Genomic DNA, 16,722 nt, shown 5'->3' with positions numbered 1-16,722 from the left:
TATAAAAAAGGCTTCAAATACGTTCACTAGCTTTTTATCTGAACTTAATTAATATTATTTATATTTAACTCAATTGGAGAAATTTGCTTATTACGTTTCCCACAGACCCACAGATAGGTACTATTTATTATGTTCCATGTGCATTGAATTTTATCGTGTGAAGTATATAATTCATAATTATTTCATCTTTGATGTATTTCGATTTAGCGTCCATGCAAATAACTTTAAAAGTTTTAGAATATTGTTTTACAAAATCCAAACAAATTGTCTTCTGCTTTCATATTGCTTCATATCTTCGTGCAATCTATTTCTATTCTTATATCCTTCAGAGGCTCATTCGCTAAATTTTAATTTTTAATTTATTTTATTTAAAATAAAAGAAAATACACTTACATTTGTCTGTTTCAATCATAATTATACCCACACAGTACCTTGAATGATATAGGTACCTAATTACTAGGTAGGTATCGTATAGTGTAGTAGGGATATGTATCCTAAAGTAGTATTATTATCGTTTTCTTGCTAATACATATTGATTGTTTAACATAAAACAAGTAACTTAAAAAATATATTTTTATTATGATAATCCTTGGGATGGCACTACTTCAACTCGAAAAAAAAATGCAAATAATGAATATTGTTATCAAAATATTTATTACTATAATCACTTCCAAAATTGTATTCCATTTTTGTAGTTGTCTATGATTAATTATTTAACATTGCATTGTATAATAAATGTTGAAATAAGCGACATAATTTATATCGCAATCTGTACACAATTAGTTATTCAGTACTTTTTATAAAAACATATATGTGTAAACTCTTGAAATAAATAGGTGTAGGTATATTTTTTTGTATTTTTAAACTCTAACATTATTCCACATTGTACAAAATTCCACCGTCGTCCGTCAATAGTGTGACATCTCGCTGTCAAAATGGCTTTGACAGTTTGCGTAGTATGTTTTATAATTAATAATAAGTTTCAGTATTTATAAATTTAATATCTAAATAATTATGGATAATATGACGTTAAAAGAAATTCAGAATAGACTATTATTATGGGAAGCGACAGAAAATCCTCTGGCGCCATTAACCTCATGCCAACGAGAAGCTATTTTGGATATAGAGTCCATTATCCTCGGTGTATCTTCTGATATTGAAGAAGTATGTAAAACATTTATATTTTATTTAATATATGCGTATTACATGATTTATAGGTTTTATAGGTTCAAAAATTTAGTTAGAACGTATTTAGCCTTATCACTCAAAAATTATAAATATATTATTATAATATATTATAAATATATTATTTAAAAAAATCTAATTCGTTAAAAAAATTTAATTAATTAAAATTTTAATTTAATAAAACTTAAACTAGTTTAAAATAATACAAAGAACTGCTATAATTTTCAGGAAAAACAAATTCCTCAAGAAAATAATCAAGATATAGCCCCAGTTGAGACTGCGTATGACTTTTTAAACTGGTACGAAACTTTAAATGAGCAAAATTTGAAAAGGAATGATGCATTGTATGAAGACTATTACAAACAGCTTGAAGACAGGAGGAATGAGTGTGTTGCTTTGACAAATCAAGTATGTTAAATTTTTTTTGTTAAAAACCAGAACAGTTTAAAAGAAAGGAACTCAAAATAGTTGACAATAGAAAAAGTTATCATAGTAATGATTATTTTTTTTCAACATTAATTTTTAATACTATTGATTGAAAATTAGTGTCTGACTGAAGTCTTATTTACGGTCGAAACCAAAATAGAAACCGAAAGTCACGTAGACTATGAGCCTTATTTATTTTTTCACATTTATTTGCAATCACATCAATCATCACAAATTTCGGTTGGTTCTTATCAAAACAAATTAGCGTAGAAGGGTGTCATAGCAACTGAATCAGGTCTTAGCTGTCGGATGTTACGCATATGTTGTGTGTTTCTTTACCTCTTATCTCAGTATTCACATCCTACTGATATGGGGCTGTTTAGTGTAAGACATGTATTACTTAATAACTTAATATTTTCCAGATAACCTCAACCATGTCTGACCTGAACAAACTGTCTGATGAATATAATCTTGTTGCAAACAAGACCAATGCCTTGCATACGATGAGCGAACAGCTATTGGCTGACCAAAATAAACTTTCTGCAATAGGTATACATTTTGATTATGATTAAAAAAATTCCATTAAGTTTAAAAAATTAATAAAAAAGGTATAGTTAAAATAAAATAAGGAAAAGTTTATTTTTTTGAAAATAATATCATCCGCATATGGAAATTATTGACAACTTTCTTCAGGAATGCTGATATATATACTGCTATTTCACCACAAATACCTTCCTTGAGCTGATCGATGTTCTCGGATTATTACTGTAGACTTTGTGTTTGAAGTATCCTCACAAATAAAGGTCACGGGGCATCAAATCTGGACTACGACGGGGCCATGGGATATCACCTCTTTTCGAAATCTGTCTGCCTGGGAATACAACCACCATGGAGTCATTTGATGTGCAAAAATAGCGGTATAGCAGTGTAAACTACTGGCTTTGCTATTCTTTAAGTCTCAAGTTCTGGAGACAAATAACCTTCCAACATCGAAACATTATCATCATCATCATCATCATCATTACAGCCTATACAATCCACTGCTGGACGTAGGCCTCCACAAGTTTACGCTAAAAAAAAAACGTGAACTCATGTGTTTTGCCCACATAACAACATCATTAATAATAATAACATCGAAACATAACATTCTTTTTTTTTACAAAAAAGAAAAAATTAAGAAAAGAAAAAAGAAAAAAAAATTATAATAATAATAAAAAAAATCATCATATATAAAAATCATCTAGAATAAATAATAAAAATAGTTTAAAAAAAATTGTATCACGTTAGAATAAGAACCGGTCGGTGGACTGACGTCTCTGTTGGAGACATTAAGTTAGTCTAACTTAAACAATGATGTTGCTGAGTAATGCCTACCTTGATTAAAAAAAAAATTGCATGCTTACGAAATAAAAAAGGACATGGGTTCAAAAGCCCGTGGATGTGTATTACTTATATAAAAAAAAAAACAACGCTCGTTAACAGTGAACTCTGTCCCCGCTCATTTACCAAAGAAAAAAAAAGACCTTGATTCCTCTGCTCGAGATTGCTGCCCATACTGTCACTTTAGAACTATGCCGTGGTTTCTGGTGTTTGAGTTTGGAATATTCACCCAGTAACGATAATTTTGACGGTTCACAAATAATAACAGAAATGGGGCTCATCAAAGAAAAGGACCTTGTCAAAATTGGAAAATACATTAAGCATTTGAAGACATTGAAGTGTCACACTTTCATTTGTTAATTGAAGCATGTATGGTTGCAGTTTATAATCCAAGCTTAAAATTTGTTGCAAACTTCGCCGCGATAAGTGTAAGACAGACGATGTCTTGCGAGTAGACAATCGTGGAACTTCTCGTACAGACTGCATAACTCTCTCAAAATTCCACCCACCAGTTTTAAATGTTGAACCAATCTCTTTAAAACGCTATACCCATATTTTAATTAAATTAGCACTCGGAGCTTCACTAATTCATCGTAGCCCATATTCAGAACAATATAGACCCTTTCCGTCGAAGTGACTCATTGTCACCAAAATTCCATGTGCGTGCCCAAACTTACCCAAGGTAGTAAGCTCCCTCCACCAACGCGCTCTCTACGCCGCAAATAAAGATATGCACATTCTATTGCGCCGGTGTGTTAACCAAAAGTTGTGAAATAAGTACAAATTTTATTAAGAATATAATTAAGAATTATATAGAAATAAATAAATCATAATAATAAATAGTATGTATGATTAAGAATCTTGTCTTTTAATGTTACTAGTAAAAGGTATGCCATATTATTGCGTGTCAGAAAAACAACAATAAAATCGTTACTATACACAGCCTAAAATTTGTCAAAAAATCAAATAAGAAATTAATCCTACATGCTCAGTAAATTTTTGCAAATACTAAAATAAGTAACATTATAATGTAACATATTACATATACCTGATAAAAATATATATTAATTTATACTAAATATTCTCCACTCTTTTCAACAGGTGATGACATAAAACAAAAGATGCATTACTTTACTCAAGTAGAACATTTATCACAACGTCTTAACAGTCCGACAATGTCAGTCAACAGTGAACAATTTTTCAGTGTCTTAGGAAAAATTGATGAATGTTTGGATTACATGAGAGCAAATGTAAGTTATAGTAATAAGTATGTTACTGACTGTTTTATCCTACAAAGCTGTACCATCAATTTATTCGCAATTTCTCATTTTTATTTTCACCCCTTTTTTAAGACTATAAAAGTATCCAGTTGTCTTGCTTGTATCATAGACTTGAATCATACTAAATTCATTCAGTATTCAAAGCTTCATTCATGACAAAAGGCATACACAAAAATTAAAAAAAAATATATAATTTTAATGTACAACATATTGCACCTGTTTTTATTTAATTATTGATATTATTGCTCTCAAAATATTTGTGTAGAATTTTATACTATTTGTGTTGTTATTAATTTCATAGATGGGTGTGTATTTCTTGCCATTTTAAGTATTGATAATTTCAGGATATAGTTTCCTTAGGCACTGATATTTTTTTTATGTGAATTTATTTTATAATACTACATAGTAATGTTAAAAAAATCAGTAAAACTTTCTCATGTATTTTGTAAATTTTTCTCAACTACAAATTATACAGATTATATTTTACTTAATCTATATCAATTTTCAGAATACTTTTAAAGAAGCCCACACATATACAGTCAAGTATCGCCATCTTCAAAGCCGTGCCATATCTCTAATTCGTAGTTACGTTACCCATATTCTGAACCATGCAACTGAACAAGTTCTAGCTCCGGATGACTCAAATGAAAGCGAAACAATGGACACTGCATATGCAGTATATTTTGGTAAATTTCAAGCAGCTGCCCCTAAATTGAAAATGGTGATCAGTGAAATTGAGAAGAGGGCAGAGAGTAATGAAGAGTGAGTATATAATTTAATATACAAGTAGATATTAAGTAAGAGATATTAAAATAACCCACATATATTACACACCATTTCATGCCGCCGCGTTGGCGCAACGGTCACAGCTATGGATTGTGCCTGTTGCGCTGGCGGTTGCGGGTTCGATCACTGCACATGACAAACATTTGTATTGGCCATACAGGTGTTTGCTGTGGTCTGGGTGTTTGTGCAGTCCTTGTGGGTCTCCCCACCGTGCCTCGGAGAACACGTGAAGCCGTCGGTCCCGTTTGTTATCATGTACACCTGTTAGCGATCGTTACTCATAGTAGGGAATATATCCACCAACCCGCATTGGAGCTGCGTGGGGGATCCTACATGGTGTAAGGGGCCTATGCCCAGCAGTGGGATATTACAGGCTGAAGCGAAGCGAAGCATTTCATGCACCAAATAAAAGTAGTAGTTTACATACAAGATAGGTTTTTCGTTACAAATAAATGAAAATTGTATGCTTTCCTTACTTCCATTCTATTTTCTTTTTTTTTAACCGACTTCCAAAAAAGGAGGAGGTTCTCAATTCGACTGTATTTTTTTTTTTTTTTTATGTATGTTACATCAGAACTTTTGACCGGGCAGACCGATTTCGACAAATTTTGTTTTAATCGAAAGGTGGTGTGTGCCAATTGGTCCCATTTAAATTTATTTGAGATCTAACTACTACTTTTCGAGTTATATCTAATAATGCGTTTTTACTTGACGCTTTTTTCGTCGACCTACGTTGTATTATACCGCATAACTTTCTACTGCATGTACCGATTTTGATAATTCTTTTTTTGTTGGAAAGGGGATATCCCTAGTTTGGTACCGTGATAAGGAAACCAGGATCTGATGATGGGATCCCAGAGGAAATCGAGGGAAACTCTCAAAAATCCGTAATAACTTTTTACTAGGTGTACCGATTTTGATAATTTTTAATTTAATCGAAAGCTGATGTTTGTCATGTGGTCATATATAAATTTTATTGAGATCCGATAACTACTTTTTGAGTAATCTTTGATAACGCGTAGTTGCTTGACTATTTTTTCGTCGATCTACGTTGTATTACTTGTCGATATAATTGAAGTCGGTTTTTTTTCGTTTGCGAGCAAACACAATTATTGTCTTTAATAATATAATTTTGGTTATAATTCTTACTACCAACAAATGTTGCGAAATCGGCTACTTTTGTTTCACATTTTCATTACAATTTTATCCACGCTATCGCCGCATGGTGATAAAATAAACTTAGGGGCGCATTTAACTTTCCACCTATCTAAAATGCAATATCATAAGTTTACTTGTAAATAAAAAAGTTACTTCCACTGCTTCTCATCGCTGCTGTCGCACTTATTTTATTTTATTAGGATAGCTCACAGCTTATTATAACTATAACTAATACAGAATATGAATAAAAAAAAGCTAAAAACAAGCTACCACACATAGATTTCTGCAATTTATTTAGCTCAATAACTATAGTGTTAATATCACTATGATTAGTTTATCTCCATAGCTACTTGTCGCTGCTGTCGGATTTCTGCAATATTTTTTGTTAAATTGTGTCGATCAGTCTCGATTGGTTATCTCCAAAGCTACTCGTCGCTGCTGTTGCATTTCTACTATATTTTCATCTCAATTGTTTCGATAAGTTCTGATGTGTCATTTTTAGGTCAATTGTGGTGCTGATCGGTTTAACTCCACATCCCTACCTGTCGCTGCTGTCGAACTTCCGCAATATTTTTAAGTAATTTGTGTCGATCAGTCCTCACGGTTTCATCTCTACAGCTACGCGTCTCTGCTGTCGGATGTGCAGCGCGAGTACGCGGCGCGGCGCGGGCGCGTGGCGGGCGGCGCGGCGGAGCGCGCGCTGCGCGGCGCTGCGGCGCGGCACGCGCGCGACCACTGCGCCCTGCTGCGCGCCGCGTGCTCGCTACTGGCGCTCGCCGTGCGAGACGAGTGCGCGCTCTACGGGCACTTCTTCGCGCAGCCCTCGCCCGCGCTCGAGTGAGTTACCTGTTAAGTTGTTGTTGACTTTGAAGAATAAAATTGATTTTAATTTATTGTTTATTTTTAATTATTTATTTAATTTTTAAAATAATAATATTTTTAATAGATTTAATGTGGTGTGGATTTTTTCTTCATTTAACGTGATTTCATAAAAAAAATGATTTTAATAAAATAGTTGTAATCAAAGCTTGCCTAATACTGAGTTAGACCTTTAGGAACAATTTTACCCGAAGTTTATTCTTGTTTTGTGTTGTTTTAATTATAGCATCTTTATATATTGTTTCACAGTGAATACCTCCAGTCTTTGTGCAACGGGCTGTACGAAACCCTCCGTCCTCACATCATCCACATCAACCACTTGGAGACGCTCGCAGAACTCTGCGTCATTCTCAGGGTCGAAGTGATCGAGGAACAAGTTAACAACGATCGTAAGATATAATTTATTACCAACTGACTATAGTATACTGTAAGCGAATGTTGATTAACTTTGAATTTGTTCGCGCTTTCAAAGCCGCGTAATTGTTATTTTATATGAAATTGTTGAATGGCCCGTTAGCATCGCTGTCGGCGTTGGGTGCAGCGGCGCGCGCGCTGCTGCAGGACGCGCAGGAGCGGCTCGTGTTCCGCGCGCACGTGCACCTGCGCGCCGACGTGCTGCGCTACCGCGCCGCGCCCGGCGACCTCGCCTACCCCGACAAGCTGCTCATGATGGAGGTGAGCGCACGCACTCACTGACACCACACCACACCATACGACTGCAGGACGCGCAGGAGCGGCTCGTGTTCCGCGCGCACGTGCACCTGCGCGCCGACGTGCTGCGCTACCGCGCCGCGCCCGGCGACCTCGCCTACCCCGACAAGCTGCTCATGATGGAGGTGAGCGCACGCACTCACTGACACCACACCACACCATACGACTGCAGGACGCGCAGGAGCGGCTCGTGTTCCGCGCGCACGTGCACCTGCGCGCCGACGTGCTGCGCTACCGCGCCGCGCCCGGCGACCTCGCCTACCCCGACAAGCTGCTCATGATGGAGGTGAGCGCACGCACTCACTGACACCACACCACTGCTCGCTGCTATTGAGGGAGAAATCATCTTATACCTGCTCCTACTCACTGTTGTTAAGGGAGGTTGGGCCTGCTCATTAGTTCGCAATAATTAAAAACTTTAAACTAACTCCCACTCGATACATCGACGCAGAGGTTAAACCTGTAAATCAGAGATTTTTAATTTAGCAATATTTAAGCAAATAATTATTTTGACAAAGTTACTTATCACTTTATTTATTATAGTTAAAGCCTAAATCACAGGTATTACACATATTTGCTTATCTCTAATCTTACGGGAAAAACTGACCGAATTGACATGATTTACTTTTTGGCTAGGTACCAAATAATAAATGAATTAGGAATATTATAGTATATATTTTAAAAATCTTCGTTTATATTTTGCAGCAAATAGCTCTATCACTCCAAGAACAAAGTCTGAAACGAAGCGATTCACGAAACTCAATGATATCTGACGTGTCAGCCACATCTCAAGAAGTAGCTAATATTAACGTAGAAGCACAAAGACGACCACAAGCGTCCCCAGCTGATCTCCACGGCATGTGGTACCCAGGAGTTCGGAGAACTTTAGCAGCACTATCTAGACTTTACAGATGTCTTGAAAAACGTGTCTTCCAAGGTCTTGCCCAAGAAGCTATTTCTCTATGTGTCCAAAGCGTGGACATAGCGGCGAAACAGATATCTTCCAACAAAACCAATATCGACGGAGAATTGTTCCAGATTAAACATTTGCTGATCTTAAGAGAGCAAATAGCTCCATTCCAAGTTGATTTCGTGGTGAAAGAAACTACATTAGATTTCAGTAATATGAAGAATGCAGCATATGGGTTAATACAAAAGCCTAGACAAATTTTTTCATTGAACAGTAATAATGCCTTGCTAGAATTTTTGTTAGAAGGTACGCCAATGGTTAGAGAACATCTACTAGATTCCAGAAAGGAGGTTGATAGGCAATTGAAGAGTTGCTGCGAAACTTTTATAAAGTATTCCACGGAAATACTTGCTGGACCGTTAATTGAATTTATTGAAAAGGTACGTCGAGAAACTTAGATGCGTCCAAAATAGTGCTGTCTTTCCTAAAACGTTTTATTTTATTTTTTATCCTAATCTTCAAAAAAATGTTTAGTATGAAAATAGTATACTAATTTAAGAAGAATAAAGATCCTATTACCTTAGACTATGTAACCAGAAATTAAAATTAAAGCTTCATTATTGTCTCCTTATGGATTTAAAATTTACTGATACAGTTTTAATTTTTCGATATTTTATAATTCATTTCTTATATATTCTTTTAGGCACAGGCATTTACTCCACCTGATCAACTAAAATCTCAATTATGGGCGACACCAGGAAAATTGGCTGTTGCTGTGAAAGAGGCCCAAAAATGCATTAAAACCCATTTAGCGCCGTTGCAGAGATCAATGCAATTGTATTTGGCCAACAAAGAGACGGAATTTATTTTATTTAGACCTATAAGAGTAAGAAATAACTTTAATTACTATTAAATAATATCAGTTGTTGTATGGTATATATTATGTGGTAAAATCTCTTTTTATTATAATGTCATCTTTTTCATGTATACTAATGTAAAAATAAAAAAATAAATCACCATATTATCACAATCGAAAGAATTTCTCAGGAACTCTTAAAAATTGTACAGTTAGCTGTGTGTACATAAATGTTAACAACGGTATTTTATTTTTCATGTTTTTCCTATGTTACCATTAAGTCAAATGTATCTTTTCCTTAAACATACTAGTCAATTTGTTTACTTTTGTTTCAGAATAATGTTGTGGGATATTTTGTGCAATTGGAGCAAATTCTTGCTAATTCTGGATATACATATGATGACTTGTTAATAGTTGCCTGCCCAACACCCGAACAAGTATCTGTGTTTATTTCATCTGCAAGTTTGATTAGTCATTCAGAACCCGTGTTACCATATGGAAAAAAGAAGCCAACAAATGTCACTCATAGGCCTAGTCTTACCAGTTTACCAGAAAACACTTCAAATCCCCACCAACCACAAAAAAATTTGCCTCCATCTAACCAAAATCCTTAAATAATTATTTTATGATAAGGATTTATTAAATAAAAATAATTTTTTCCATGAATACTAAATAATAAAATTAAATTTAATTAAAAGAACCATAGTATTGTGTTTGAATGTTTTATTTACATGTTTTATTACTTATGTAACTATAATAAATACATACACCAAAGACATTGTGTTTTATTACAATAAAACAACAGGCATTTGGGAGAGAGTTTTAATGATCTTAACTGATTTTGAATTTACTATAATACGAATACACTATGAGTTTAAACTCTGAGCCAGTACATTCCACCACGAATCCTAGTGTAGTCTGGTAGAGCTTCTGTAGGACCAACAGCAGCAACAGCTGGGCAGCGGTCAAAGAGATATTTGTAACAGACGTCGCGGACATTCTGTACTGAGACTGCATTGATACGTGCATCGAGTTCGTGGATGGGGATACGTCTGTTATAGCATAGAATTTGACGGCCAATGTCCTCACACACAGGTGTAGTTCCATCCAACTGGAGAAGCATGTTTGTCTTGAGGAGGTTCTTAGCCCTTTCAACTTCTCCCTCAGTTACAGTTGTACATAATTTCATCCATTCTCTTTGAATATTGAATACCATATCATCAATTTGCATTGGTTCGGAAACAAAGTAAATACCCCACAGGCCAGTGTCTTTATAACAAGTGTTGAATGACTGGAAGCTGTGACATAGGTTTTCACAGGAAGCAGCCCTAGCAAGGAAGGAAGCATTGTTAGTGCCACCTCCTTGAGACCTATCCCAAGCTCCAATAAGAGTGTTGGCCACCATTAGAGGAATGTTATCAGCATCTGTCCAGCCAGCACCTTCAACAGCGATAGCAATATGTGCTAGTGGCATTGAGTCATCTCTGACACGGATTTCAGAGCCAGTGTAACGGCAGGGAGCCAACTCAGGTACATCTAAGGCAGTGTTCTTCAAGCCACCCAAGTGCTTGTTAGCAAGATCCACAAGTTTGCTGTGTTCAATACCACCAGCTCCAGAGAGTACAATCCTACTTGGCTGATAATGAGTTTTGATGTATTGCTGGAGGTCAGCCTTTGAAATCTTCTTGATGTTTTTGGTTGGTCCAAGAATAGTCTGTCCTAATGGGGTACCTTGGAAAGCAGTGGCATGGAGGTGGTCAAATACTACTTCTTGCAAGTTACTTTCGACATCTTGCATTTCACGAAGGATAACGCCACGTTCTCGTTCGATTTCGGGTTCAGCGAGGGATGAGTTTTGAATGATATCAGCGAGAATTTCAACGGCTACGGGAACATCGTTGGCGAGGCATTTCGCATAAAATACAGTCTGCTCCCTAGAGGTATACGCATTCAGATGAGCACCCATATTCTCTACCAGCAGCTCTAAATCAGTCTGCGACCTTTTGCTGGTACCCTTAAAGGCCATGTGTTCTAAGAAGTGCGCAACACCATTGTTTTTAGATGTTTCGTACCTTGATCCAGCGTCAATCCACAGGCCCACTGTAGCTGTAGCAGCGCCAGAATCTTCTGAAGCAACGCGGATACCATTGTCGAGTAATGTAAGTTGAGTCGGAGGAACGTTTACAAGGGCTTCCTTGTAGCCTACAGCAGTTGCCAAGGCCCGGACATGATTGCCCTTATTTGAAACTAATCTCAAAGTACTCGCTACTTTCAACATTTTTCCTCCTATCCGGGCACTAAATGAAATTTTGCTCGCTGATTTACGTAATGTGCAATATTCTTGTAAGATGTCAAAAAATCATAGACACAGACAATATCTAATTATCTACATTGCTCATAGATAATTTTATCAATACTATTCTGGCAACCTGTATCGTAAGACGGAACGTATCCAAATTAATATAAATATATTTACAATAAAAAGAAACGTTACAACTAGGTTTAATTTATATTTAAAGCTCATTTTCAATATAAGTAAAATATAACTAATGCAGATTTTGTTGAAAAACCATAATATTCTAAAACATAAATTGTGGACCTAGTTATAATTTTATAAAAATAGCAATATTTTTTTCTGAAGCTTTTATTAAAATCTCTATTATCTAAATCTCTATTATTACATGACTTATTTTTTATAATACAAATACAAACAAATTTTAAAATAAAACAGGTCAAATTATAAATATGAAAATGTTTTATATTTAAAAATGTTGACTGTTAATGCTAAACGTATTACATATTTACGTAAATAGGAACGTTAGAAAAAAACCTTTATGAAAGAAATCATGTGGAAACCAATTCGTTCACGAAAAAAAGCGCGGGAACTTTGAAGTGAAAAGGCGGTCTTTTTTTTTTTCAAAAATATTTTATTAATTTTATAATTCATTCACTGGAGTTTTTTATAAATAAATACTTATAAATTAATCAAGAGATGGGGAGAAGTAAGAAAAGGAAAAAGAAGGAGGAAGGTAACGCTGAGGACGACTCGTTGAGCTCCGACTCCGAGTCCATAAAATCTGTTGAGCTAACAGACGCCGAAAGGTATGCCCCGTTTCGGGTAGCCGATTACGTGCGGCACTACCCTGAGAACGGGGGTAATTTTGACTATATTGTATTCCTGGAGAGTACAGAGGCTGACAAGCCAATCGGAACAAGAGACATGATGACACTCGCTAATAGCATAAAAAAATATAATAAAGGCGTGAAACAACTAAAACGCATTAATAAAAGTAAAGTTGGAGTTATCTTTGATAGACCTGCTTTTGCTAACGCGGTCTTAGGCAACAAAAAATATCTTGATGGGTACAAACTTAAAGCTTCCCTTCCGGCTGCCGCTACAGAGGTCACTGGGGTAATTTCTCATGTGCCTATAGAATTATCCAATAAAGAAATATATTCAGCTCTAACTAGCACGAAAAATATTATATCTATACGTAGATTTATGCGACGTGTAAGAGAAAATGGAGAAATAAAATTAATCCCCACAAAAACAATTTCTATAACCTTTTCCTGTCCCAATTTACCAGATAGTGTGGACCTCAACAGCTGGCGGTTCGAAGTACGGCAGTACATCCCGCCAGTAAAGCAGTGTCTAAAGTGTTTAAGATATGGTCATATTGCAAAATTCTGTAAAAATTCACAAAGATGCAGCATTTGTGGCGAAGGTCACAATTTTAAAGATTGTCAGACTCCTTATACTGCAGCCAGTTGCTGTCACTGCTCTGGCAATCACATTGCCATATCCCCTGCATGCCCTGTTAAAAAAGAAAAAATCCAGCTTAACAGAGATAAATTTCAGAAAAAAAGCTTTGTTGATGTTTTAAACAGCTCTCACTTTCCATCATTAAACAAAACTGATCAGTTCTTATCTCTTTTAAATTCCGAAATAATACTCAAATCTATTACAGAAGCTTTAGTAAAACTTATAACACTAAACAAAAATAATGAAATACCTATCTCTTCCCAAAATATTAAAAATGTCCTGCAAGATACATTAAAAAAGGTTACTAATAAATAATTTGTACTTTATGGATACTTTAAATATTGTGCAATGGAATGCTCAGAGTATTCTACACAATCAACATATTTTTAATTATTTCCTTTTGGACAAAAATATTCACATTGCGTTAATTTGTGAGACTTGGTTAAAGCCTTGTCAAAAATTTAAGATACGTCATTACAATGTAATTCGTCTTGATTCAGGAAACACCCACAATGGCGTAGCCATATTAATACATAGCTCTATTTCTTATTCTAAAATTGATACTTTTTATGATGACTCCATTCAAAATGTTGTTGTTCGTATAAAATACTCTAGCAACAAAGAACTTACTATCATAAGCTTTTACAGTCCAACTAATTGCAATCCTGCTTTTTCTAAATCTAAACTAGACAGGTTAATTAAAAGTTTACCAGAACCAATCTTCCTAGCAGGAGATTTTAATGGCCTAAACTCAGCCTGGGGCTGTTCTACTTCTAATTGTCGAGGCAAAGACATTTTAGAGTCTATCAATAACAATAATTTGGTTATACTTAATGACGGAAGTATGACCACTGTTGGTTCGCACATATGGAGACAGAATGCTCTTGACTTAACCATAGTATCACCTTCATTGGCTCTAGAGTGTGACTGGTCAGTACATGACGATCCCTTAGGCAGCTACCACTTTCCTGTAATCACAAAAATTTTACTTAATAACAATCATTACAATGCCACTCCTATTCCCAATAGTAGCTCACTACCCTGCTTCCCTAACCTGAACAACGTTGATTGGAACATTTATAATTTAAATGTCCAACTATTGCTCACTGAATTTCCTCTTGATACACAAGACCCCCTTCATAACTACACAAAATTTACAGATATTTTACACTCAGCACTGTGGAAATCATCTTCTATTTCTAAGCACTCTTTGGTTAATACAGCTTTATCTTCATGCTCTCCTTCTAACTTAAATAAAAAAAAAAAACTTCTTCCTTGGTGGAATTTCAATTGCACCAAAGCCGTATTAAATAGCAAAAACGCTTATTTGACTTTTAAATCTGATCCCACTGAGGCTAATTACATTAATTTTAAAAGACTACAAGCCACCAAAAAATATATTATCAGAAATGAGAGAAGAAACAGTTGGATAAAACTTTGTGAACAATTTAACAGATCGACTCCTATATCAGTCATTTGGACGTATATGCGAAAATTTAACAAAAGCTATTTTCCACCTTCCCATAACAACTCTGACTATTCTTGGATCTTTGATTTTCTCAAAAAATATACTCCAGATACTGTAGAGCCAGCCTTTAATCTTAATTCTTTCTGCCATATTCTTCCTAATCAAAATTTTATTATAAAATCTTTTACCATTGTCGAATTAAATTCTGCTATTTCATCCAGAAAAGACTCTACACCTGGCCTTGACTACATTTCATATAAAATGCTTAAACACCTGTCTTCTCAATCTAAACTAATTTTATTAAATATCCTGAATCTTCTTTGGGAGCATAATCTTATTCCTATGGATTGGAAGGTTGATTGTTTAGTACCTATCTTAAAACCCAACAAGGACAAGTTTAACTTTGATTCATATAGACCTATAGCATTGACTTCTTGCATGGGAAAAATATTTGAACAACTTTTAAAACAAAGATTGGAACATTTCATAGAGTCTAATCATATTTTACCTTCTAATCAGTTTGGTTTTAGAAGAGGCAGGTCTTCAAGGGAGAGCATTGCTCACTTACATCTTGATATTTATAATGCTATACAATCAAAGCAAGCTCTCGCTGGAGTTTTCTTCGATGTAGTTGGAGCCTTTAATAATGTTAACCATCATATTCTATCCACGGAATTAGCTGCGATTGGTTTACCTGTAAAAGTTATACAATGGATTTTTAATTTTTTGCACAGTAGGAAGGTATTTGTTAAGTATAATAATAGACTTATTGGTCCAAGGCTTTCTCATAAAGGTACATGTCAAGGTAGCATTTTGAGTCCATTGATTTTCACACTTTATATACATAGATTAAACTTAATTCTAGGCTCTCATATATACAATTTACAGTTTGCTGATGATTTGGTAGTCTATTGTTCTAGTAATAATATAACTACCCTAAATCTTAAGTTAAACGAAGCTTTAGTTAAATTAAATTCTTATTTTAATTATCTTGCATTGGACATTAGCTTTGAAAAGTCTAAAGTCATAGTTTTTAATAAAGTAGGGTCTGAAAGAATTAAAATAAACTATAATAATATATCTCTTCTTATCACAAATGAAGTTAAATTTTTAGGTGTTATATTCATGAATAACTTATCATGGAACAAATATGTAGACCACATAGTTGATAGAGCTCTTAAGGCTCTTAATATTTTAAAGTCTCTTGCAAAAACATATTGGGGTTCTGATCCAAAAATCCTTCTTACCCTATATAAATCTCTTGTACGCAGTCATTTTGAATATGGATTTCTATGTTTTTCTGCTAATGACAAGTTGGTTAACAAATTAAATATTATTCAAAATCACAGCCTGAGACTTATCACTGGCGCCATGAAAACAACCCCAATTAATTCGTTACAGGTCGAGTGCAACATTTCCCCCTTACACCTTAGATTTAAATATTTGAAATACTGTTTTTTGCTAAAACTGTTTTCCATTAGTAATCATCCTCTAATTAAAAAGCTTAATTACTTACATAGTAAATATCCTGTAAATGCTCCATTAACTTCTAATAACCCATTTATTCTCTTCGAATATTCATTCATGTTAAATCTAAATAACCAACACAAAATACACAGTTCTAGCAATTGGATGTGTTACGAAAAGGAGTTTGACTGTCTTATTAATCAAATCGATATTATTATTGGCCATAAGCTAAAAGAGCGCCAGGAAGTTTACAACCTCATAGCACAATACTCTGATAAGTTCAAACAAGTTTACACAGATGGATCAAAAAATGATATAAATGTTTCCATGGCCTATTATGTACCTCATCTGAAGTTTGGCCAAGGCGTCAGATTGAAAAAGGAGATATCAATATTTACAGCTGAAGCTCTAGCAATTACTGCTGCCCTAGAATTCATTAAAAAACAAACTAAT

At 34.8% G+C, this 16,722-nt stretch overlaps 2 protein-coding genes across 2 annotated transcripts; one reads left to right on the top strand and one right to left on the bottom strand.

Moving 5' to 3' along the window:
- Nucleotides 1–922: 922 nt before the first annotated feature.
- Nucleotides 923–10,255, top strand: LOC123667076 (conserved oligomeric Golgi complex subunit 3). Its single transcript, XM_045601094.1, has 11 exons — nucleotides 923–1,164; nucleotides 1,414–1,593; nucleotides 2,034–2,160; nucleotides 4,093–4,241; nucleotides 4,780–5,033; nucleotides 6,834–7,052; nucleotides 7,344–7,483; nucleotides 7,612–7,769; nucleotides 8,511–9,155; nucleotides 9,419–9,601; nucleotides 9,907–10,255. Exons 1-11 carry the CDS (start codon nucleotides 1,015–1,017, stop codon nucleotides 10,183–10,185), a joined length of 2,484 nt encoding a protein of 827 aa, XP_045457050.1. The 5' UTR covers nucleotides 923–1,014; the 3' UTR covers nucleotides 10,186–10,255.
- A 124-nt stretch (nucleotides 10,256–10,379) lies between these two features.
- Nucleotides 10,380–11,893, bottom strand: LOC123655423 (mitochondrial-processing peptidase subunit beta). Its single transcript, XM_045591240.1, has one exon. The coding sequence runs from the start codon at nucleotides 11,847–11,849 to the stop codon at nucleotides 10,446–10,448; it is 1,404 nt and encodes a 467-aa protein (XP_045447196.1). The 5' UTR covers nucleotides 11,850–11,893; the 3' UTR covers nucleotides 10,380–10,445.
- Nucleotides 11,894–16,722: the final 4,829 nt, after the last annotated feature.

This window comes from Melitaea cinxia, chromosome 1, assembly GCF_905220565.1.
Source record: "Melitaea cinxia chromosome 1, ilMelCinx1.1, whole genome shotgun sequence".
Classification (NCBI taxonomy): domain Eukaryota; kingdom Metazoa; phylum Arthropoda; class Insecta; order Lepidoptera; family Nymphalidae; genus Melitaea; species Melitaea cinxia.
Note: the sequence above shows the minus strand (reverse complement) of the source record. Positions and strands in the feature narration are given on the sequence as shown.

Bases quoted from the DNA above. Each gene is read 5' to 3' on its own strand.
- LOC123667076 (XM_045601094.1), top strand. From the start codon at position 1,015: ATGGATAATATGACGTTAAAAGAAATTCAGAATAGACTATTATTATGG. The intron at 7,053-7,343 runs GTGAGTTACCTG...ATTGTTTCACAG, and splicing joins CAGCCCTCGCCCGCGCTCGA to TGAATACCTCCAGTCTTTGT. The intron at 7,484-7,611 runs GTAAGATATAAT...ATGGCCCGTTAG, and splicing joins GGAACAAGTTAACAACGATC to CATCGCTGTCGGCGTTGGGT.
- LOC123655423 (XM_045591240.1), bottom strand. From the start codon at position 11,849: ATGTTGAAAGTAGCGAGTACTTTGAGATTAGTTTCAAATAAGGGCAAT.